At 43.1% G+C, this 23,900-nt stretch overlaps 4 protein-coding genes across 10 annotated transcripts in view; 3 read left to right on the plus strand and 1 right to left on the minus strand.

The window, feature by feature from the left end:
- arhgef1b (Rho guanine nucleotide exchange factor (GEF) 1b) overlaps positions 1-9,410 on the plus strand; it is a 38,350-nt gene extending 28,940 nt beyond the window's left edge. For 4 of the 6 annotated variants that reach the window (XM_056601337.1, XM_056601338.1, XM_056601340.1 and 1 more), the window contains 14 exons: positions 325-450; positions 992-1,106; positions 1,437-1,537; positions 1,806-1,880; positions 2,015-2,090; positions 2,397-2,564; positions 3,098-3,185; positions 3,322-3,414; positions 3,902-3,954; positions 4,278-4,421; positions 4,509-4,640; positions 5,136-5,317; positions 5,852-5,949; positions 6,324-9,409. In XM_056601337.1, coding sequence (XP_056457312.1) covers positions 325-450; positions 992-1,106; positions 1,437-1,537; positions 1,806-1,880; positions 2,015-2,090; positions 2,397-2,564; positions 3,098-3,185; positions 3,322-3,414; positions 3,902-3,954; positions 4,278-4,421; positions 4,509-4,640; positions 5,136-5,317; positions 5,852-5,926 — 1,428 coding nt within the window. In that variant the 3' untranslated portion in view covers positions 5,927-5,949; positions 6,324-9,409. Of the gene's footprint in view, positions 1-324; positions 451-991; positions 1,107-1,436; positions 1,538-1,805; positions 1,881-2,014; positions 2,091-2,396; positions 2,565-3,097; positions 3,186-3,321; positions 3,415-3,901; positions 3,955-4,277; positions 4,422-4,508; positions 4,641-5,135; positions 5,318-5,851; positions 5,950-6,323 lie in introns of all 6 variants that reach the window. The other 2 variants (XM_056601341.1, XM_056601343.1) reach the window with 2 other exon arrangements.
- The window catches only part of LOC130391291 (trypsin-2-like), a 229,205-nt gene that overhangs the window by 93,837 nt on the left and 111,468 nt on the right, over positions 1-23,900 (minus strand). The gene's annotated exons all lie outside the window — the stretch shown is intronic.
- cd79a (CD79a molecule, immunoglobulin-associated alpha) lies at positions 9,431-12,555 on the plus strand. Its single transcript, XM_056601359.1, has 5 exons — positions 9,431-9,804; positions 10,313-10,669; positions 11,481-11,596; positions 12,004-12,066; positions 12,323-12,555. Exons 1-5 carry the CDS (start codon positions 9,765-9,767, stop codon positions 12,434-12,436), a joined length of 690 nt encoding a protein of 229 aa, XP_056457334.1. The 5' UTR covers positions 9,431-9,764; the 3' UTR covers positions 12,437-12,555.
- The window catches only part of lipeb (lipase, hormone-sensitive b), a 43,237-nt gene continuing 31,947 nt past the window's right edge, over positions 12,611-23,900 (plus strand). Inside the window, exons 1-2 of one of the 2 annotated variants that reach the window (XM_056601345.1) lie at positions 13,020-13,110; positions 13,246-16,057. In XM_056601345.1, coding sequence (XP_056457320.1) covers positions 16,042-16,057 — 16 coding nt within the window. In that variant the 5' untranslated portion in view covers positions 13,020-13,110; positions 13,246-16,041. Of the gene's footprint in view, positions 13,111-13,245; positions 16,058-23,900 lie in introns of both variants that reach the window. The other variant, XM_056601344.1, reaches the window with a different exon arrangement.

The raw sequence follows: 23,900 nt of genomic DNA on the forward strand, positions 1-23,900 counted from the left end.
GCACACTTTATTTTGGTTGTTTCGGTGCAAATCATTTCCTCATAGTTTGTATTCTTATTCTCCTGTTGGCTTTTCATGCCTAACCACCTAATGGTGAAGACGATATTCCAATCGACAATCAATAAAACTAGCATCAGAGATGAAGACCTCAAGGGGGAGGGATTGTTTCACTCATTAGAATGTGTTATGGATTCACCAGTGAATACCTTTCCAAAGAATTGTGCATTTTTCTATATTTGTTTGTACTTTCTGATTTATTTCCTTATCCCACCCAATCCATGCCAAACCTCTGGTCTCTCTGGTAACTCTGCCTCCTGTCTGTAGTTCGGGGGTCCGGAGGGGGAGTGGTTCCAGAAGCTGACAGCCCGGTTCTGCAGCCACCAGTCCTGGGCCCTAGAACAGATCAAGAGCCGGCAGAAGAAAGACGCCCGCTTCAATGCCTTCATCCTGGTACAGGAGACGTTGCACCTGCTACACACACACACACACAAACACACACACACACGCACGCACGCACGCACGCACGCACGCACGCACGCACGCACGCACGCACGCACGCACGCACGCACGCACGCACGCACGCACGCACACACGCACACACACACACTCTCAGGGATCCACTAAGCTCAGGCTGGTACTCTCTTATCAACGCACTTGAGTATGTTCTAATGATAAGCCGATATTGTGTTGTTATTGATGGCACATGATATTTATGAAGATAATACAGAACTTCTAATAACTGCAAAGGTGTACTGGCATACATAGTATATATATTTGCCTCTGTGTTTTTAATGTGTCCGTAGTGAGTCTGTTTAATGTGTGTGTTATGTATCTGTAATTGAGTGAAAAGTGAAAGTGAGTGCCTTTAAACTGCCTTTAACGTGTGTTTAATGTATCTTCTAACGTTCATGTGAGGTTGGTTTAATGCGTGTTACGTGGGTGCCTTTTTAAAGGGTCTGGGATGCGTGTGTTTACTGTGTGTGGATCGCAGGAGGCGGAGAGCAAGCCCCAGTGCCGCAGGCTGCAGCTGAAGGACATCATCCCCACCGAGATGCAGAGGCTGACCAAGTACCCGCTGCTGCTGGAGAACATTGCCAAGAGCACCGGTACGGCCTCATGTCAGCCAATCAGCTCCTTTTAACAACAGAAACAGTGTAAACCAGGCCTGGGAACGGGCAGTAGTCTACGCAATACGACGGTATACACTGTATACTCGCTCTAGAAGTGCTACGATGTGAACCCTCCTGAAAGACTTTTGATAATGGACAGAATTCTCTTTTTTGCAAATACCAGGCCGAAAGACGTGACCGTAAACGGACTTATCCCAGTATACACACTAAAATACAGTACACTACACCGACCGCAGAGGGACGGCATCCGCCATGTTTTTAGCGAGTTACCGGACCCCCTCCCCTCGCCTATGTCTCTCTCCATAGAGGACCAGGAGGAGAAGGACAGGATCCTGCAGAGTGCAGAGTGCTGCAGGAAGATCCTCAACCACGTCAACGACGAGGTCAAGGTCATGGAGAACCTGCTGGTGAGGAACACGGGCGACCCCGCAGAGGGGCGGCCCTTACAGCAGCGATTCACTGGGCATTCAGCCGTCGTCAACTATACGTTTCCTCATGTTGTAAACTCATTCGGTCACTCTCTCGCTCTCCCCCCCTTCTCCCTGTCTCTGTCTCTCCTCTGTTCTCTCACTCTCCCCCCTTCTCCCTGTATCTGTCTCTCCTCTGTTCTCTCTCTCTCCCCCCATTCTCCCTGTATCTGTCTCTCCTCTGTTCTCTCTCTCTCCCCCCCTCCAGAACCTGAAGGACTACCAGCGGCGCTTGGACACGTCCGGGCTCAAACCCAGTACCGATTTGTACACGGAGTACAAGGTAAGGTCTCCTGGAAATACCAGCTTGTTACTCGCTCGCCGTACAGCCTCTTACTGCCTGACCCTCAGCTCTGTTAGGGATGAGCTCCAGCTACAGTCGCTCATAAGCATGTTTCTTTCTCCATCTTCTCCCAGAACATTGACCTGACCCTGAAAAATATGATCTATGAAGGTCCCCTCACTTGGAAGGTCACAAAGGAGAAAGCTATCGGTATGAGAGATGTATAAATGAAATGACGTGTCATGGGATCCATGTGCTACAGGATCATACAGTCGTAACTATGCAGCAGCATCAAGCAACAGTTGGATTGACAATCTGCCTGCCACATTTTGTTCTTTTACCATTCATATATTTTCACTACAGCCTTCACTTTTGTTCAGAATTTTGAGAGAGAAGATGATGGTGGATAGTGGATAGATGGATAGTGGATAGGCCCAGGACTCTATTTGTTATTATGATTATTCTAATGATTTCCGCTGTGTAACCTTTGAACCTTTGACCCCCGCGGTGTCTCAGAGGTGCAGTGCGTTCTGCTGGGCGACCTGCTGGTGCTGCTGCAGAGGCAGGACGACAAGATGGTGCTCAAGTGCCAGAGCAAGAGCAACGTGGCGGTGCAGGAGGGCAAGCAGATGCTCAGCCCCATCATCAAGCTCAACTCCGTGTTCCTCAGGGAGGTGGCCACAGGTGGGGCTGAGCACACGCACAAACACACTTATGCACACACACACTTATGCGCACACACACACACACACACACACACACACACACACACTTTTGCACAAACACACTTTTGCACACACACACTTTTGCACACACACACACACACTTATGCACACACACACACTTATGCACACACACACTTATGCACACACACACTTATGCACACACACACAAACGCACGCATAAACAACTGCATACACATAAGCACATTCACAAACACACATACATGTGCGCACACACATAGTATACATATGTGCACAAACTCACCCACATACTCACCCCACCACTTACTGTACCAAGTGGTAGGTTGACCTATCCATCATCCATCTGTGTGGACTCTCCCACTACAGGCCTAAACAGGTAGATTGTGAAAGACTGATAATGGCTAATCAACACCTGGTTGTGGTGGGACCTATGCTATACAACTCTTATACATAGCCCTCTGTTGGTCCACTAACGTGTGTGTGTGTGTGTGTGTGTGTGTCTGTCTCTGGCAGACCGCAAGGCCTTCTACGTCATCTTCACATGGGACAGCGGTGCTCAGATCTACGAGCTGGTGGCCCAGTCCTCCGGAGAGAGGAACACGTGAGGCCTTTTAGAAATACCTGGAGTGTCCAAATGAGGATGTTTGCGTGAACAATACATCTCACAAAATGATCATTAAATAATAATCAATAATATCTCTCTATCACCGTGTGTGTGTGTGTGTGTGTGTCTCCAGCTGGACAGAAGCAATCAAGAAAGCGGTGGATGATCTGAAGCAGAGTGGGCCCGCTGCGGGGGGGCCATTGTCCCCGGTGGGCGGGCGTCCCCCGTAAGTCTTTTTTCCGCTGATTAAGTCGAAATCGAACCACGTTATAGATGAGATGAACTCCTATTTAATGACTGTTGGTAACTGTTTTATAAGAAGAAGAAACCCCTCCTGGAATATTGCGTGATTGGAAAATAACGTACTTCTGTGGTGGTCCGCAAACTTTGCTTGGCATGGCCGCAGCACCACCCTCGCCCACATTATACTACAATCACAGGACCCCTGTCATGGGGTTGTTCCGTACTTGTTCACCTAGCAGCCTTATGGGTGAGGAAGCATTCTAGAATCCCACGACCCCTTATCCACTACCAGTCGTCATGGTTTCCCCTAAGATCCTAGAAAGGTTTAACCTGCCTCACTAGCCAATATGGCGACTAGGTCAATATGGTATACAGTGAGGGTTTACACAGCAACAGACTCATAATTCACTCTTTCATACTGACTTTTTTTACTCTGAACACCCCCCCCCCCCCCATCTCTCTTTTCTTAGGCACTTGGTCCCTTTGAGTCCAACCCTAAATGGCAATTTCAAAAGCAGCATAGGTAAGAGAAGGACTATCTTTAACTCATCAGTACATTTCATTTCATTCTTTTTTTTACATTATATTTGATGTGCAGATATTATTATTATTATATTATTTTGTCATATATATTGTTTATGTGCAAATGTTATTATTATTTGCATTCATTTCTAGTATTGGACATTTGCTGTTTATTGCTTTATATTAATATTTGAACTCTTCATAATATGTTTGTAAACAATAAAGCTTCTTCATAAAACTATATAATATTGATCTATCTTTTTATGCCTGAGCTCAATGCTGTCTATGTCAATTTCATTTGATTCTTATGTCATCCATCTGCAGTGCAGGATAACGACAGCCTCACCGAAGACAAGTCTCCATACCCACAGCATTCTGTGATGTATTACCTGTCAGAGAAAGGCTTTGACCTGTTCGCTACCCCCAACAGTGAACAGGAGAAGGTGGCCCAAAATGCTCTTGATGATGGTAACATTTTATTTTCTTCTCCTTTCTTTTCGATTGCCTTTTATCTATTGCGACACTAAAGCTGATTGGCATCCTGTCCTCCAACAGTCACAGCTCTGAAAAGGCTATTGGTCAGCAGCATCAGCCTTTCAGAGGACTCTATGCCAGAAGAGGAAAATGGCAAGGATGATGGGGGGTCAGAGAAGCTAGAGGACTGTACAGACGGCTCTAAGTCACCAGGTACATGACCTCGCCTGCTTCCTAAAAGAGATGGGTTCTGTTTTGTCAAAGGGATGGGGCCGCTACTCCCTCGTGTTCCCCAGGGGTCTGGTTATGGTGTGTTTGTGGGAATGTGACCTGCTTACCTCTTCTGTCACCGTCACTCTGTGTGTGTGTGTGTGTGTGTGTGTGTGTGTGTGTGTGTGTGTGTGTGTGTGTGTGTGTGTGTGTGTGTGTGTGTGTGTGTGTGTGTGTGTGTGTGTGTGTGTGTGTGTGTGTGTGTGTGTGTCTGTGGGAGATCTGATCCTAATTTACTACGGAGATCCTAAAATAAACTGTTCAAATATATATGCATGCTGTATAATGTGGACAAAAGGGAGGATAGTACAAAACATATTGTTTTTTACCCTTTATTTTTATTTTTTTATCTAGCAACACCCAATAATGATCAGCTATGTCGTGTTGTCATATCTGACCACATCGCACCATAAGTCACCCGCCCTCTTCCATCCACAGAGGACGGAGGCCCCATAGCGGGGGCCTCGCAGGTGGAGGATGGCCCGGGAGGAGCCGGGTCTGGAGGAGCGAAGGGAGTGGAGGAGGGGGGCATCAGTGCACCCCTGGTGCTTTCCAAGGAGAGGGTGGAGGAGGTGTACAGCAGCCTCCAGGGTCTGGAGGAGAATCTGAGGAGACTACAGGTGTGTGTGTGCGTGTGCGTGTGTGTGAACAATTAAGATGAATGGAGAACTCGAGTGAAACCAATTGCAAATGTTGTGACATTGAATGGCGACATTAAATAGAGGAGTATGTATTTACAAGACCTTAAATCCGCCCGTGGGTCTAGCGTGACATGTAGGGAGACAGCATCAGGAGGCAGAGCTAAAGATGGCCGACCTAACAGGTAGAGGATGACGAGAGGTGGGCTGAAGCGAGACGCGCTGAGGGGCGTCTCAATCCCCAGTCCCCTCTCTCCTGGGAGAATTATTGAAGTACGGGACCAGGCAGGCTATACTTTGGACAGATGAGCGGAAAATAGCAGCAAAGAGAAACAAGCGAACAGAGGAAAACCACTTAACCACCGCTGGTACCGGCGGCCTGAAAATTGCTTTGTGAAATTGGACTTCTCTGACAATGGCCATTATGTTCACTATTGCAATTTTTTGTGTGTGTGTGTGTGTGTGTGTGTGTGCGCGCGCTCACGCGCCTTACACGTTGTGATGTGTGTTTTGTAGACAATGGAAGAGGCACACCATAAGCTGCTGATGGCCTTGTCAATGTTCTCCCCGGAGGGAGGAAACTTCCAGTGAGAAGCAACGCACCTGTCAGCCAGGTGAGAGCACTACTAACCCTCCTAAATAACAGCTAGTAAGGGTGTGGATAAACACCCCTCACTAACAGCTAGTGTGGGTGTGGATAAACACCCCTCACTAACAGCTAGTGTGGGTGTGGATAAACACCCCTCACTCACAGCTAGTGTGGGTGTTGATATACACCCCTCATTCACAGCTAGTGTGGGTGTGGATACACACATTTTAACCTATCCTATCTGTGATAACTGTGGCTATGGGGACAGACTCATTATTTAGCAAAATGCCCACCTCATACCTGCTCATAAATGTGTTACAATTCACTGTTGGTCGCATTGGATGTGTGTGTCTGCTAAATTATTTTATGAAAGTAGTCAACGTTGTTTCTCCTCTTCAGAAATTGCTGTAGGTGCCTGATTGAAGTGCACGATTGACTATTGGAGGACGGTCTGGAAACACTCAATGGTCGCGTACAAAACTGCTGCTGTTTGGGATGTGGAAGGTCGACGCCCAACCAGGAAGTTCACGCAAGACAGGATGGGGGAGGGGCTTTGTCTGCAGTGCACTGCTTGAGTGGTGAAGCAGGGAGTGTGTGTGTGTGTGTGTGTGTGTGTGTGTGTGTGTGTGTGTGTGTGTGTGTGTGTGTGTGTGTGTGTGTGTGTGTGTGTGTGTGTGTGTGTGTGTGTGTGTGTGTGTGTGTGTGTGTGTGTGTGTGTGTGAAAAAGGAAGATGAAGTGAGGGAGGACAGTTTTATGAACAGTTTTCAAAAAATGTTTAGCGATTTTGCTGTGCGATGGATGCTGCATAATAAAGTGTGTGGAGAGTTGCTATGAGACACATACACACCAGACACAAACACATGGACAAACAATGAACATAGAATTATGTTGTGTAAGAGAATGAATCTGTACGTTTTTTTTAGCATTGTAGTTTTCGGTTTCAATAATGCTTAGTGCCACAGTGTTGCAGAATTGAAAACAAATCCAGAAATCGTTTTGGTAAAACCAAGCTCTAAACCTAAGGTTTGAAGCTTTTGCATGCTGAATCATGTTAGAAAAAAAACCTTCCTGTTACACTGTTAAATACCCATACTTAACCATGTATATAGCACAGATTAGAATGAAGGGTGTGCATGCAGACTATTTTGGAGTGGAGTTACTGTTGTAATTTAGATTGGATTATGAACAAATAACAGAATCTGCATAAAAGAAGATATATAGATATATATACATGCATACATACATACGCACACATAGTATCATGATAGCTGTTTGATCTTATTATGATCGCTGCCATTATTTATTCCTTTGGGTCCTTTCAGGGTTTCTGCTGCTTCTCTGGGAAACTTACAGCACGAGGGGTTGGGGTCAAAGCATAAGAAGTTCAGATCCAGAAGGTAGATTCAAGTTGCGCTGCAGTGATAAAGCATGGCATCTGAAAGCCTTCCTGCCTCGTTTGAAGTATTGAATGCAAAATACAGACATTTTGAAAGCGAAGACACGCACATAGACGAGCATAAAGACACATACACAAGACCCAGTGCCAAAGCAGTGCTCACAGGGGAGAGCAGATTATTTGGGTTTTTTATTTTTCGCTTGCCTTCTGATTGTAATGTCTGCCCACACACACACACACATTAGGTTGAGTTAATTTTTTTGATTGTATTATATGCTGTTGAGTATGTTATTAGTCAAATATTATATTATATTCGATAGTAGCAATGTTTTTTTTGTATCAAATTTGACCTTTTTTCAAGAGCTGATTGTAATTATTCTTGATTTACTTTTTTGGACTGGTGGATTTGAACTGTGGTGAGGCGCACAGGACCAAAGACAAAAACGCTGTACCGCTAGATCCTCATGCTATTTAATACAATTATGACAACGCTTTTACGCATTACTGGCACATGAACGTTTGCTGGGTTGAGATGGATGTACAGGCAGGTCGGCAGTTGGGAGGCGTCATTAGCTTATTCTTGTTAATCCCTTGTACATGCTCATTCCATTCATCCCATACTGCCGTGTTTTATGAATTTCCAGTAATAGTTACAGTATAGGTGATTAAAAGGATGTATATTTTATAATTATTGAAGCTATACTGCCCCCAAAGAATTTGCCTCTTATTCGCATATGAGAATGAACCGGACAGCATTCAACAAATGCACTGGTTTTCTTGGGGACAAAAATGGTCTACAAGTAAGACTGAAGGTTTGCTTTGGTCTCCACGGGACCAAGACAGTACTACAGTGCTTCTGCCAGTCAGTCATTGCCATGACCATACTGAACTTGAGTGAAACCAATTGCAAACAACCACCAAGCACAACAAGGGCACATATATAGTCAAATGAAGTTTGTAGCCAGGGCCAACGCAGACCTACTTGGTACACATTCTCACAAGTACTGTAATGACGGTGATCTCTGATATGCACCCTCATGTGTAGCCACCAAACTGTAGCCATCTCCGCCCTCATCCAACCGCACCATTTTTTTTATTTTATTTTTTTTACCCGCCAAATCTTCTACTCTGAACTCCCAACTTTTGTGCTAGGTAGCCCACCAGAAGACCTCTTAGGCCCCGGTTTCCCTTTAGACGAGTGAGGGACCAGTAAGACTATGAGACACACACACACACACACACACACACACACACACACACACACACACACACACACACACACACACACACACACACACACACACTCTGAGGTAACAGGTCACGGAGTGGGTTTGGTTATTGTTTTTTGTTTTGTTTTTTTAAGCCTTAATCTAACTATGCCTATGAGAGAGAAAGGATTGTTCATGGAGTTTTTTATGGGGGGTTTGCAATACGCTGAAGTGGTGCCAAACCCATATGCCAAATTGAGTAAGCATCCAGTTGGCCAATAGGATGAGGCTAAAGAAATAATCCGGCCCGCAGGTATTTATCCTCCATTGGTTTGCATTCATCAGCAGTGGATAACCGCCTTACACCATCTTACAGTAATACCTTGTCAAACACGCTCGCGCAGGGAGAATGACTACATCTCTGTCTATCTGTCTCTCTGTGCTTATACCTGATGTATCCTGTATTCCAATGGATAGATGTTTAGAACATTTATTATATAGTTTGGTGCCTTATGACGGCCTGGCTGCTGTTCCCCCAAAAGATGGTTCTCCACAAACAAATGCACGTTTTATAAGCCCTCAGATTGATGAATTCTTGGGAATGGTTTTCCCATCAGATAAAAAGTTGGTCGTCTCGATGCTGTTTATATTCACCTTCAGGATCACAAAAGGATTTGTACTGATCTCGTCTTCAGACAAGGATGCATCACGCTGTTAATAAAAAGTCTAAATGCAAGAACATATATATATATATATATATTGTGTATTTGGGTTTGGATTTTTCTCTTGTAAGAGGGTTTTAATGTATGCTTAAGAACCATTGTGGTACGTTCTTTCTTATTTCTTTTCCTTTTTTTTAAATAAATTGGGGGGAATTAAATCAATCGTTGTTTGTTGCTTTGTATGGGTGTCATCTTTTTTAAGTTCTGCATGGAGGCTGAATTTATATTATTCACATAGGTTGAGATAATATCTTGTGACCCATCTTGACAATAAGCATTGCTGACATTTGTAATTTTTGCAGAAGAGGTGGTTATTCTGTTAGATACACTTTGTTAGGTTTAGTTTAGCATTATTCAAATACTTCTTCAAATCATTCAAGCATACATCCTGCTAGAGGAAAAGACAAAAACAAGAGGCGTATGTACTGAACTCTGCACTAGTATATTGGAGAAGAGTATTTCTGACCGTGTTTAATAGAGTGTTCCCGTGGGTTTTATACCTTTTAAAAGAATATGGTGTTGGTTATAATCTTCCTCCTGTGCAGCATTGTTTGTGAGTATTCCTGGTTATTGGACGCAGTTAATGAACAATATTTTCTTCATGTTTAGTTGTAACTTTATTACTGAAGCTATTGCTATTGTTAAAAAAAACTGGAACTACTGAATGATTAATGAATGAAACTCTTACAAATTCATGGTTTAATTTATTTCAAACGGTGAGAAAATCACATTTCTCATTTGTATGTGCTAATAGCTACATTGAAAAATGTAGATAGTGCCAGTTAAGATAAAACTAAGATAATATTTAACTAACTTTTTTCAATATCTTTAGATTAAAATACATTTAGCAAAAACATAGTGTTTGTTTCCTGGTACGATGGCGAGTTCTGCTCTGTTGATTACATTTCCTGTCGCCACAGATGGGGGTTATAAAATCGTTACCATCATTACTCATGACGCCTACTAAAATCAATAAATTCTCCAATACAGTACAAACTCCCCTCACTCCACCAGTTAAAAATAAACAAATCACCACTAATCTCACTTGGTCCCCTGAAAAGCGGTTTCCAAGGGCCAACGATTGAGGGTCACCCTGGAAGCTGACCGGCCCTTCGTGAGGAAGCAGGTGCTCGAAACGGTCACTCTGGAGTGCTGCTACGGAAAGAGCAGCGGGGACTATGTAGCCCACAACTGGATCATCAGCAAGCTGATTGCCAACAGCACCCATGACCTTCAGCGGGTGAACGTGACTGACCTGCGTTTTAAAGACGAAACGCCCAAGGACCGTAGCAAAGTGTGCCACAAGCTAATTATAATGGCGTTGCAGCCCAGCGACGCTGGCCTCTACCAGTGCCTCCTTCACAACAGCAAACACAGTGTGAAAGTCCTGTCGCACGGTACCTTCCTGCAGGTCTACAGTGAGTATGGGTGTATTCGGGAGGGCTTTTTGGAGAAGGAGGGATAGTAAAGTGCTTGATGGGGTGTTGGGACTTCCAGTGCTGAAGGGTAAACTGTGTTCCATCCCCAAAGGTCGCCTTACAGCCTCCTTCAGCCAGACGCCCTAACCCTTTACCTGCTCCTTAGTGACATCATGTACTACTGTATGGGAGATTATTATAAAAGCGTCTGCTAAATATTTAATAGTAATATTTTGTTTATGTTATGAAAGCCACTAATCCAGTTGAACCTAATGCATGGCTACGTTTCAATTTTCTTCTATGAATGAAACTTAGTGTCTGAAATGCGTTCAACATCCAAGTTAATATTAGGTCCCATGATAAACTGTAGCCGTGCTTTTTGCATAAAATAGCTAATGCTGGAACTGGGAGTTTCAAGGCCCATTATCCTAAGCACCAATCAGGAGGCAATAAGACTTAACCCCTCGGAGATGTACAGGTTTGCCAGCACTTTGAAAAGTTCAGTGTATCATTTATAGGATGTGATTTTATTGACAACATTGTCTGAATCACTATCGATCAGTATTGACTAGAAAAAGTTCAAAAATAAGATGCAAGCTATAGTTGAAATGTTACACACTGCAAAAAAAAAACGAAGAGGAACCCAGTGGCTTTACTGTGTATGAAGTGAATGTAATCAGCTTTATCGTTGATCTGCTGTGATGTGAGCAAGGCAACCGCTCAATAGTTAATGCTAATGTTAATGTTAATACATCAGTAAATGTTAGGGTTTACTATGCTTGACCCCATAACCACCCATCTTTCTGCACAGAGCCGATGGGGAAAATACTAAACCTCAGTGAGAACGTGAAAAACAACATCCTGACCGCCCAGGGGATTCTGCTTCTGCTGTGTGTACTCCTGCCCGGGGCTAAACTACTCTTCAAGGTCACAAGATGCATTGCATAAAGCAACCTTACTTTTACAACATTAACTGGCTGCCCAGTGGTTAGGATTCTGTTAAACCTGCAGTCACTTTCACAGAACTGCTTAATGTTGATAATACCCTGCCTACATGATGCAACCAGCAGCATACCGGACCTACTTATGTATAGACTGCTTCCCTTTGGACTGCAATCACACATTTTTCTGTTTTGCTAAAGAATTTGTAGTCATGTGAGACAACAATCCAGTCTAGCAATGTACATAATCATCATAATCATCATCATCATCATCATCATCATCATCATCATCATCATCATCATCATCATCATCATCATCATCATAATCATCATCATCATCATCATCATTTTTATTACCTTCATCATCATAAACATGTTTACTCCTCGTTCTAGACCAAGCAGATCCATGTGCTGGAGAAGAAGAAAGCAATGAGGGAAGAGGAGAATATATATGAGGTACACAGGCAGAACACAAACTTTCTATTATTCTCTAGTCTCAGCTCAGAGTTGTAAAGTGATTCACAAACACTTTGAGGAAGCCGGTGGGTGACTCACCGGAACATTCTGAACTGCATCTCTTTCTTGAAAGTGTTCACAAACAATGACCAACATATAAATGAAAGTGCAGTCCATTAAGCGATTGACCTATGCATTAACCTGTGTAATTAACTGATCGTCCGCCACTCTTCCACCATTCCTGTTCTTGTCTAAGGGGCTAAGAATAGAGGATTTCAGCTCTCCTTACGACCAGATCCAGCGCGCCCCGGCTGAGACGAACTATGAGGACGTGTACATTGAGGGCGAGGCCTGCCTGGAGAAGCCTTGAAGGAAACGTTTTGCTAAACTGTTTTAAAAAGAGGTGTGTGTGTGTGTGTGTGTGTGTGTGTGTGTGTGTGTGTGTGTGTGTGTGTGTGTGTGTGAGCGCGCGCGCGCGTGTGTGTGTGTGTGTGTGTGTGTGTGTGTGTGTGTGTGTGTGTGTGTATGTGTGGCTGGTGGGTAGGACAACTTAGGACATTTGTTGTCCTACCTTTTAAATACCATATCATAACGTTTTCATGCGTGTCTTTTACTATACAATGTGGTGAATTGTTGTGTACAATATTGACTTCTATGTGCCGAAATGTGCTTATGCACTCCGTGATTAAACATTTAGAAACAAGCGTCTGCATTCTTCAGTTTGGTGTAAACCCTCGTCATGTGGCGTATCCAAGGCGATCACCGGTTCAGTGGACGCGCTTTATCGTAACCAAGGGCAACGGGTACGTGCGTAGGGAATCCAGAAGCCTCGTCATTGGCTACCTGTATGTACCGCTGGTCGTTGACTGGACGGCTGCGTGGCGTGGGCGTGACTCCTGTACCAGGTAGGGCGTGTAGAAAAGATGTTTCGAGGCGGCGCGTAAACAGTTCGAGTGAAGATGGCGTCTGTCAAAAAGAAAGGAAGCGGAGTTGAAAAAGGTGTGAATGGAAGCCGTTCGTCCAAGCATAAAGAAGGGCCAGTTGGTAAGCTACAACGCGACGCAGCTCTTCGTCTCCGTATTGCTTTGGAAATTGTTTGTACCGCAAAGGCTTTTGAACATTGCCTGTGACACTAGGGAGCTGTCATGCCGCTAGCTAATGTGGGCGTCTCTTTCCCAGGCGCTCTGATTTCACGACGGAACACCCGCAGCGGGATGCTCCAAATGAGCGTTATAAGCGAAAGGACGGGACTTTCATTTACATGGGTTTAGCGGCGAGGGATAAAGGTTTTTCCGTCACAGGCTTCGGTTATTGCTTTGTCTAAAATGGCCGTACAACTTAATAATTACTCAACATATCTTTGTTATTCTTGTCATGTTATTATTATGCGTCTAAACACTACCCGAGGGTTAAGAGAACGGAAATGGTGGTGCATTAAACCGGGATAACGTAATTCATCAGGATCCTTCCTCAGTCCAAGCAGCTAGCTACAGCTTTGAACATGTCTCTCAACTCACTGCTTCTGGTTTTTATTTGATGTAGTGGAGGCTGACGTTATTATTTAATAGAGATGAGGGCAACTATGATTTTTTTTTAATCATCTGTCAACTTTACATGTATGTTTTAGTTGTACATCTGTTGTATATCTGTTACGTGTTTTTCAGCGTGACGCGCTGTTTCAGTTTGTAGCGGAAATGTAACGTTATTAACCGACAAAATAACCATATTTATATTGTATCATTATTTAAATAACGTGCCATGCTCAGTGGCTGTTCTTCACATCATATCAATCCATTATTACTAATTTCTGTAAACGATACGATTAAACTGGATGTTTACCTGACATTGACATTTGCACTGCTTGCCTGTTGAAAGAATTCAGGTCAGTGTTTTCCATACGTTTTGTTGAATTGGTATACTCTGGAGTTGCTCATGTACACTAGCTATTATTTACTATCGTACACTAGCTCCTCTCTTGCTCTAGTTTGTGCTTTTATCAGCTCAGTGTCTAAAGTATTATCTGAAACAACATACATTTAATGTATTATCATCTTAAGCTAGTGCTTTACACTTCTCATAGCCCTGTCATACATATATGGCTCACTGGTGTGTTTGTGCCTTATTTGAGATTTATAAACTCATTTTTACGCACACTTTACCAAATAACATACCATTGATTACTTGGAGGGAAATGATGAGGGCCATGTTTCCTGTTGTACCTATTTAACTGTTGATTAGACACTATCCCTCCTGAGTGAATTCAAGTAGGTATTTCAGATGCACAACATGTCATTAAGCAGCAGGTAATGTGAGTTAGGCATATTGTTGTTTTTTGACAGCAGACTCAAAGTGATATGGTGAAGGGAAACCCAACTGTGTAATGCAAAGTGCAGTGGCGGCCTATTTTACTGACTTCCTGTTGTTTGCTTCGGGCATGTTTAAATACAGGATGTGTGAGTGGAACAAGGGTCAACACCTCCCCCCTCCCTTGGATGTTACACCCACCTCCACGGTTCCTCAGCTAGGCCACAGATGATTATTAGTTACACACTGTATATTGAAGGGAGTGGTATCTGGGTTATGTAGTAGAAAAAAACACTGGAGCCGAAGGGGTCTGACAGTATAGCAAGTGGCACATTGCACAATAAAAATCATTTGGTGTGAATATTCAGCATCATTTTGCCAAATTTTCTTAGATTACTTTGATGATACTGTTATGACCAATGCAGCCACATCTTGATATTGGCCTTTCCTGTCAGCGTGAATATTGATATATGTGAGACATTGTCCAAGATGGACTGAAGCCTAGACAGAATCCTCCTCTCTGCCACGGTCGTCAGGGTGTCCAGTTCCTCCCCCACAACATCACCGGCCCTCCTAATCAGTTTTTCAAGTCTGTTGGTGTCTGCAACCTTCATCCCACTGCCCCAGCATGTGACAGCGAAGAAGATTGCACTGGCTACAACAGACTCATAAAACATCTTCAGCATCGTCCGGCAGATGTTAAAGGACCTCAGCCTCCTGAGGAAAAAGAGTTGACTTTGGCCTTTTTTTTGTAGACGGCCTCTGCGTTTCTAGTCCAGTCCAACTTGTTATTAAAGTACACCCCCAGGTATTATTCCTCAACAGTGTCCACTGGGACCCCCTGTATGGAAACAGGGGTCACAGCTGCTGTTTTCCCCATAATGAAGTATTGTAAATCAATGTTATGTTTTATGCATTCTGCAGGTGCTAATTTCCAGCCGTATGTTTAATATCTGATACTGTGCCTGATATCACTATATCTAATATCAATGTTTTCCCCCAAAACACTTCTTCTGGAAGTCTCTGAGTTTATAAATGTATATGAAAGCCACAGTTAACCACTGGTTAATTGAGTATTAAATCCTAATTAAGACAGCATACGGCCATAATCTCCGCCAGGGTTTTTACTGCAGCAGCTTCCTGGCTGATGCCAAGTGGGCAGGAGGTCAATGGGTGTTCCACGTGCTGCAGTCAATAGGAGGGAAGATAAGGACCTGGAAGGTACTTCAGAAATGTCAGATAGACAGACAGACAGAGACACACAGTCTCTAGGAGTAAAGTAGAACAAGGTCAATACACAACATTTGACGCAGTATGTAATACATTCTCCTGCTATCAGCCTGACCTTTTTGGAAAAACAAGATCTCTGTGTTCTAGTTGTCAAGGCTTCATATGTTGTGTGTGTGCTAGGGCACACGGACACACAAACTATTTTCCCTTACCACATTGTCCCACTGTCAACGTAAACAAACAGCTGAGGTGAAGGGGGACTCTCCTCCCCCCCGTTTCCCGAACATGATTTACACAGAAGCAGCTATGAAAGCGAGAGAGCCTATCACAGTGGCCTGTCTCTTTTCTGTCTCACCCCCAGCCCCCCCCTTCTCTGTCTCATTCTAGTTCTCTTTTTTCCCCTCATGCTCTCATTGTTGTTCTGGAAGAGAAGAGACTCGGATGAACTTGGATGCCGGTAAACCAAGTCTTATTTGTAGTTTTATTCAATTGTACCTTGCATACTTACCGTAGATAGTTCTCCTTTAGGGTCTAGGTTTCACACACAATTATGGCAATGTGGCAATTATGTAAAGACAGTTAAATGGCAACACAAACACATACAAAATAACATGTGCACGCACACACACACACACACACACACACACACACACACACACACACACACACACACACACGAGTAACAGATCTGCACGCACGCACACACACACACACACACACGAGTAACAGATCTGCACGATGGGGCTACGCTGCTTGTTTTGCATGACTTATTGATGCTTATTCTCATCCATATTTTAAGTATGGACTTAAGAGAGACATAAATTGTCAATTGATTTGGGATGATAACTGTGCTTTCAACTAAAATAGAGTTAAGGTAATATGTGTGCGTATTGATGCTTTACTATCGCTGTATTCACATCACTTTACTAGAACGTGTGTATGCGTGGTCTGCTGACTGTTGCAATGCTCGTAGCACACAGTAGCATCTTTCTGGCCTGTTAGGTTGAGCCGTGGGCGCCATGGCAGCATCAGTGTGTGTCGTTGTCTTCTCAGTCGGCAAAGCCTAGGGGTTTAATGAGCATCACATGAGGACCAACCTTACTGTAAGCCCAACACTGTATTTCATTACTTCATTTCATGCACATCAGTGTCTCTATTCAGAGCAAAGGTTAGCAGTGCATGCTCCAAGTGATGCTGGTAGCAGGCAGCCCATACTGTAGAGGGTTAGAGGTAGGAGCCTGCAGTATGGTGGCTGGCCTGTGCTGACCAGCATGCATCGGTTACACACGATGATGACCCTTTGTTAAGTTAGGTTGAAGTGTGCCCTAGGCTTGGTATCTTTGGATCTTGCTTCTGCAGCAGCTCCAGTTGATCCAGGCAGCACCTGTTCATGTCAGCTCGCCCCCATTGGCTCATATAAATGTAAATGAACTGCATTTATATAGAGCTTTTCTAACCTTTGGCCACCCAAAGCGCTTTACAATATTTCCTCACATTCACCATTCGCGCACCGACGGCGGAGTCAGCCATGCAAGGCGACAGCCAGCCCCGTCGGAAGAAGTTAGGGTTAGGTGCCTTGCTCAAGGACACCTCTACACTCAGCTAGGAGGACCTGGGGATTGAACCAGCAACCTTCAGGTTACCAGCCAGCCCGCTCTACTCCTGAGCTATTGCCGCCCTCATCCCAGCCAGGTTACCATTGCACATCTTCGAATTAACCGATTTTAATTTTGGCATATTTTGCATGGTCTTTCCAGCTGTGTTGAGTCATGGTGAATACCAGACAAGGCTAAAGGCCCCCTTGTGCACCATTGGGGGGAATTTGTGTTTCTTTCTTTGTAGGATGCCTGTGATTGTGTTTGTCAATGAGCCCTGAGCTAGGCCCCCTGATTATTTTCCTTTTTCTCGTCTTTGCTGTTCAACCAACTTAACTTATTCAGGGAACTAAGATGCCAAATAAATTTACACATTGCACTATAGTAAGAATGTGTGTATTCCTACATATATATATATTGTGTGCATATAAATAAGTTTTTTTCCAGGCTCCCTTGTGTCCTCATAGGAGGACTCTTCTTCCTGGAGAATAATGTCTGGGGTCCTATTCCGCTCGGCTCTGCACAAAGGTGCATAGAGAATTGAGTCATTAGTTGAACCTACTTGGCAAGAATCTATTTGCCTCAGGTCCTTGTATGTTAAGTAAGGTTAATGAATGCCTACATTTTTTAAAACATGATGTCATTCAGCTCTCTTCAACTCCGAAAGATGCCCCTCAATTCTACACACTGCACCTTTTAAAGTCTTATTTTGTATGGCATCCATTTCCAAATCACACTATTTCATGCATTTGAATGGCTACTTGTGTATATCTACTTTCTTAAACGCTATCTCCATGGGAGGTAGCACAGGCTAGGGCCCGACCGATATTTATTTTTGAGTGCCGATGCCGATGCCGATTATTTTCAGAGAAAAATTACGATTACGATTTAATCGGCCGATTAAAAACAAAACAAAAAAAAGCATATAAAACGTAGTTTTTGATACCTTAAATATACTTTAAACACTTTTGACGAATATGTGAATTGAATGCAGAACCTTTGAGTGGTTTAGAATATATTTACAGTAAAAAATGAGTGTAACGTAAAATAAATAACTAACTCCCAATGTGCTGCGCTCGTGAGCAGTGACTAACACGTGCGTGCTGAGCAGTATGGTCTCACCGTTAGAGTCTACAGTATTACAAATTAACATGGCCTGGGACCTAAAGAAAAACAGGCACAACATGCTCAAACTTGTGTACATTGGTGAGGTGAGCGTGCAGCTGCCTGAGCGAGCGTGCTTTCATGTTGTACGGTAAAATTAAATCTCCTATTTTTTACTCCAGCTAAAGTTGTTAGTTAGCAAGGCGAGTAGGAGCGCAATCAGCAGGATACTAAGCTCAATAACATTTCTAAAAATAAAAAATAAATTTAAAAAAATCGGTTGTAATCTGCGTCTTTTTGGCAGATGTTGATTATTTTCAAAAAGGCTATAATCGGCCGATTAAATCGGCAGGCCGATGAATCGGTCGGGCCCTAGCACAGACCCAAATGTTTGGGGACATTTGCCTCTGGCCTTCTGGTGGTGTCCATGGTAGAACACACTGGCCTGGTCTCTATTTACGAAGCTTAATATAGACAGTGTGCAGAAATAGCACAAAGATGGAAAGCAAGCACACAACTTTAGCATGTGATGGTGGGGGGAGGGATTCATGACGTCATATTAGCAATATTATTTTTTTAATGTCTGTATGATACAAGTTAAATATATTCAGCGATGTGAGGTGTAGAATGAATAATGGAATGGCTGTATCGATAGGCTCTCTTTGTAGGGAATGAGCTCAAAGACTACCATGAACTTCCTAACATGAGCTACCTTTATCCTTTATTTGTAATTGTATTAGTCTTTCCTTTTTAAAGTTTGGCCTACCCTAAAACTGTCAAACCTCTCTTGGTTGTGTTACCGATCAAAAACTGGAGGAATCTGAACAATGTTTAGTGGAGAAATGGCCTCCAGAAAAGCTCAAGTTGAGCAACCAATGATGGAGAAAGGACTCTGACATCATTGTGATCGGTCTGTGTGTGTGTGTGTGTGTGTGTGTCTGTGTGTGTCCGTGTGTGCCCGCATGCACCCGCCTGAGTGTGTTTGTGGGTACTTCTTTATTACGTGGGATTGAGTCATAGAAGTCAGCAGCGTGGGATTCCTCTTAATTTTGGACCGAGCACAACAATGAATCACCTGTCCTCACGCACTCTCAAATATGAAATACTTACATTGTATTTCCATATCATAATATGTTTATCCAATATGTATAAGACATCACAGCTCTGTGAGGCATTATTTTCAAGAGCGATGCGTTGTATGGGGTAATTTGTATTGCATGTTTGTTTGGTAATGTTAGAAACCCCCGGTTCTCCTGCCACACAAAGAACGAACGTGAGACTGGGCCTGAGTCCAAACTTCCCTCACTATGACTCCTGGCAGCCCAGGCTTTGTTACTACCACTCATCCAGTGCTATGCTGTTTCAATAGCGGATGTAGCCCGGCGGGCAAAGGGCTGCCAATGTGTGTGAACATCGTTGCTCACACTTTTTACCGTTCAGCAGAGGTTTTTCTGTTGTTGATGAATGGCATGACCGTTGCGTCGGTAGGGCTGAGGCATCTTGCTTAAGGATGCTTGAGTTGAAGGTTGCGGACAGGTTCTGGACCCGCCCCAACGTATCTGTTCCTCTATAATCCACCAGCTTTCTTGGTACCGTTCAACATATCCGGCTACGTGCCCTGGGTGTCTGTGTTATGGAAACGCACTCAGGTGTCCCTGCTCCTGCTCACACTACACCAAGAGGGGCAGCCAGCAGGGAGCTGAGACTGGGTATATTCTCATGTTACATGGGGAGCCATTAGGGAGCGAGCTTGTACAGACAGACTGACTGACTGACTGACTGACTGACTGACTGACTGACTGACTCCCAGGCGGAACTGAACAGTACAGTGTAAGCAGTTTGTTTGAAAGTGTGTGTTTGGCAATGTGTTTTCCAAACTAATCTGGTTTGGTTAACCACTCAGTAAGTGTGCCAAGCAATGCCCTCTCTCTATCCTGCTCCAAGTGTTTCTGTCTGGATCTCGGTGGATTTCTTTGTGCAGTTAAGCTGCCAGATTTACATCATTTAACTTCAGCGCCTGCTTAACAAGTTTCCGATCGATGGACCGCCGTGGGCCAGGGCGATGGCCATGGATTAGTTATTAGAAGCAGAAGAAGTTTATTTTGAGGGGGCGGGGTGGCGGGATGCGGCAGATGATACCCTTGCTCTGTACAGTGTCTGTCGATTACCAATGTGGGGGTTGGTGCTGAATATTATCAGCCTGCTCTGGGCTCCGCAGGGAAATCACCGCCAAAGAGCGAGCAGTAAAACCGCAGCCAGAAACGCACGAGAAAGCTTACTTTCCTTGTCCTAGCGATAGATGTTTAGAGCTACCAGGGTTCATAAAAAAGAGAGATGGAGACAGTTTGAATGGCAGGGCCAAGCTAGAAAGAGCCTTGAGGGGGAAGGAAACACATCCTGCTGACATACCCTTGAGGAAGATGCCCCCCCCTACCCCACCCCCAAACCGCGCCGCCGCCGAGGGATGATACCCCTATCAACCACACCCATCCCCCCATCACGCCACCGCAGAGGGATTCTACCCATACTCATATAAAGCTGGGACTTTCCATTCTCAAAATCCCTGTTCACATCAATAACAGAAAAATGAACTACAGCTCAGATCGCTCCTCTAACAGGATTTCTATAAATGTCTCTAACTTAATCTCTGTACCCTGCTATTCACAATCTGTACTGCGACCAGCTACTCAACAACTTAAGCTTGCCCTTTTTAATGCTAGATCCCTGGCAAATAAGTCATTTTTAATTAACAACTTGATTAGTTCCCATGAACTGGATTTTTTATTTGTGACTGAAACGTGGCTAGACAAAGAAAGCAAGGCACCGATACTTATTGAATCAGCCCCTCCTAATTTTAGAAGCTTGGATGTTGTTAGAACACACAGGAAAGGAGGTGGAGTCGCCACCTTTTTCAGGGATAGTTTTAATTGCAAGCAGATATCATTTGGAGAATTTTTATCATTTGAATATCTTTCAGCCATTTTTAAATGCTCCCCTCGAATACTTTTAATAATTTTATATAGACCACCTCAATACTCTGCTATGTTCTTCAACGAACTATCTGAATTTCTTTCTATTATTACTACTGAATTTGATAGTTTAATTATTGCTGGTGATTTTAACATTCATATAGATAAATCAGAGGATAAAAGAGCCAAAGAACTCTCGGCCTTGTTGGATGTTTTTGGCCTTCAACAACATGTGAAATACCCAACTCATAATCGAGGTCACATTTTGGACCTTATTATCACGAAAGGTCTAAACATTTTTAATGTTATTGTAACTGACATTGCCTTATCTGACCATTCCTGCATATTCTTTGAGATGTCTATCCCTCCGGTTACTCAAATCCTATCAGAAACAATTACAAAGCGACATTTCAATGAAAATACTAATGCACTGTTTATGGAGGCCATCTCCTTGGCACCCACTACAACTCCTATTTCAACCTCAGTCAATGACCGTCTACAGGATTTCAACTCCAAAATCAAAAAAGCTATTGATGCTATTGCGCCGATTAGGGTTAAATCCATCTCGGGCAAGCAAAAAGCTCCCTGGAGAACTGCTCCAGCTGTAAAGGAACAAAAAAGGAAGTGTCGCAAAGCAGAGCGCAGATGGAGAAAATCAAATCTCCAGGTCCATTATGACATATATAAAGAGAATCTTCAAATATATAATACAGTAATAAGAAGCGCCAGAGAATCCTTTTTCTCTAAGATCATCAACAATAACATCAATAACGCACGCATCCTTTTTAGCACTGTTGATAAGCTTACAAATCCTCCAGCTTCAATTGCTCAGGAACTCCTGTCGACTAATAAATGCAATGAGTTTGCATCCTTTTTTAGCAATAAAATAGAAGGCATTAGACAAGTTATTAACTCCGCCTTGTCCGGTACGAAAAACATGTCACCTTTGTTCCCAGAAAAGGATAATACAATAACTATGACACAATTTAACACCATCGACAATAAGACTCTCGATGAAATCATATCACATCTTAAACCTTCCACCTGTGCCCTCGATGTTTTACCTACACGTTTTTTCAAAAATATTTTTAGCTGCTTGGCGAGTGAATTAATACAAATAATCAATAATTCCCTCCTATCAGGACATTTTCCTGAAACCTTGAAAACTGCAATTATTAAGCCTTTATTATTAAAAAAGAGCAGCCTAGACCCATCTTCACTTAACAATTATAGACCCATATCAAATTTACCTTTCATAGGTAAAATAATTGAAAAAGTTGTTTACCAACAACTCAGCAACTATTTAACCGTAAATGACCTCTTTGATAACTTTCAATCAGGCTTTCGCCCCTTACATAGCACTGAAACGGCCCTTATCAAAGTCCTAAATGACATCCGTTTAAATACAGATTCCGGAAAAATGTCAGTTTTAGTTTTACTAGATCTTAGCGCTGCTTTTGATACGGTAGACCATAATATTTTAATAGACAGACTCGAAAATTGGGTTGGGCTTTCAGGAACTGTCATAAATTGGTTTAGATCCTATCTACAGGACAGAAACTACTTTGTCTCCATTGGAAATTTTGTATCTAGTCAAATTAAAATGACATGTGGAGTTCCCCAAGGATCAATCCTGGGTCCTCTTCTATTCAATCTCTACATGCTTCCATTAGGACACATTCTAAAAAACAACAAAATTGCTTACCACAACTATGCGGATGACACTCAAATTTATATAGCCCTGTCACCAAACGACTATAGTCCCATCGACAATCTCTGTAAATGCATTGAACAGATAAACAGCTGGATGAGACAAAATTTCCTCCAGCTAAACAAAGATAAAACTGAGATAATTGTCTTTGGTGCAAATGACAAAAGACCAAAAGTCAGTGCCTACCTTGATTCTCTCTCTCTTCAAACTAAAAACCAGGTTAGAAATCTTGGTGTAATTCTAGACTCTGATCTAAATTTCAACAGCCACATAAACTCAATAACCAAATCAGCCTACTATCACCTTAAAAATATAGCAAGAATTAGAGGCTTCATGTCTAAACAAGACCTTGAAAAGCTCATCCATGCATTTATTTCGAATAGGCTTGATTATTGTAATGGTCTTTTGACAGGCCTTTCAAAAGGAGCTGTTCGTAAATTGCAACTTGTACAAAACGCTGCTGCTAGAGTCCTAACAAAAACAAAAAAATTTGAACATATTACACCTATTCTCAGATCTCTACACTGGTTACCAGTCTGTCAGAGGATTGAATTCAAAGTACTCCTAATAGTCTATAAATCGCTAAATGGTCTCGGGCCAAAATACATGTCGGACCTCCTTTCACCTTACACTCCAGCTAGACCCCTAAGGTCAGCTGGGACCAGTCTATTAATCACTCCAAGAGTGAAAACTAAACACGGTGAAGCAGCTTTTAGTTATTCTGCCTCGTGCAAGTGGAATAAACTCCCTGATGAACTAAAAAAAGCCGAAACTCTAAATACCTTCAAAACCAGGCTTAAAACCTTCATGTTCTCCAGTGCCTTCGACTAAACACTAGCACTTTGATTCACTCCTTTATTTCGAGCTATATTCTTATCTATTTTAATCTTTTATCTTTATATACCCTCTATTTTTATAACT

This window comes from Gadus chalcogrammus, chromosome 11 (genome assembly GCF_026213295.1).
Source record: "Gadus chalcogrammus isolate NIFS_2021 chromosome 11, NIFS_Gcha_1.0, whole genome shotgun sequence".
Taxonomy (NCBI): Eukaryota; Metazoa; Chordata; class Actinopteri; order Gadiformes; family Gadidae; genus Gadus; species Gadus chalcogrammus.

Coding starts and splice junctions, on each gene's coding strand:
- cd79a (XM_056601359.1), top strand. CDS start 9,765: ATGGTGTTGGTTATAATCTTCCTCCTGTGCAGCATTGTTT. Junction 9,805..10,312: donor CCTCCTGTGCAGCATTGTTT/GTGAGTATTCCT, acceptor TCCCCTGAAAAG/CGGTTTCCAAGGGCCAACGA. Junction 12,067..12,322: donor AAGAGGAGAATATATATGAG/GTACACAGGCAG, acceptor TTCTTGTCTAAG/GGGCTAAGAATAGAGGATTT.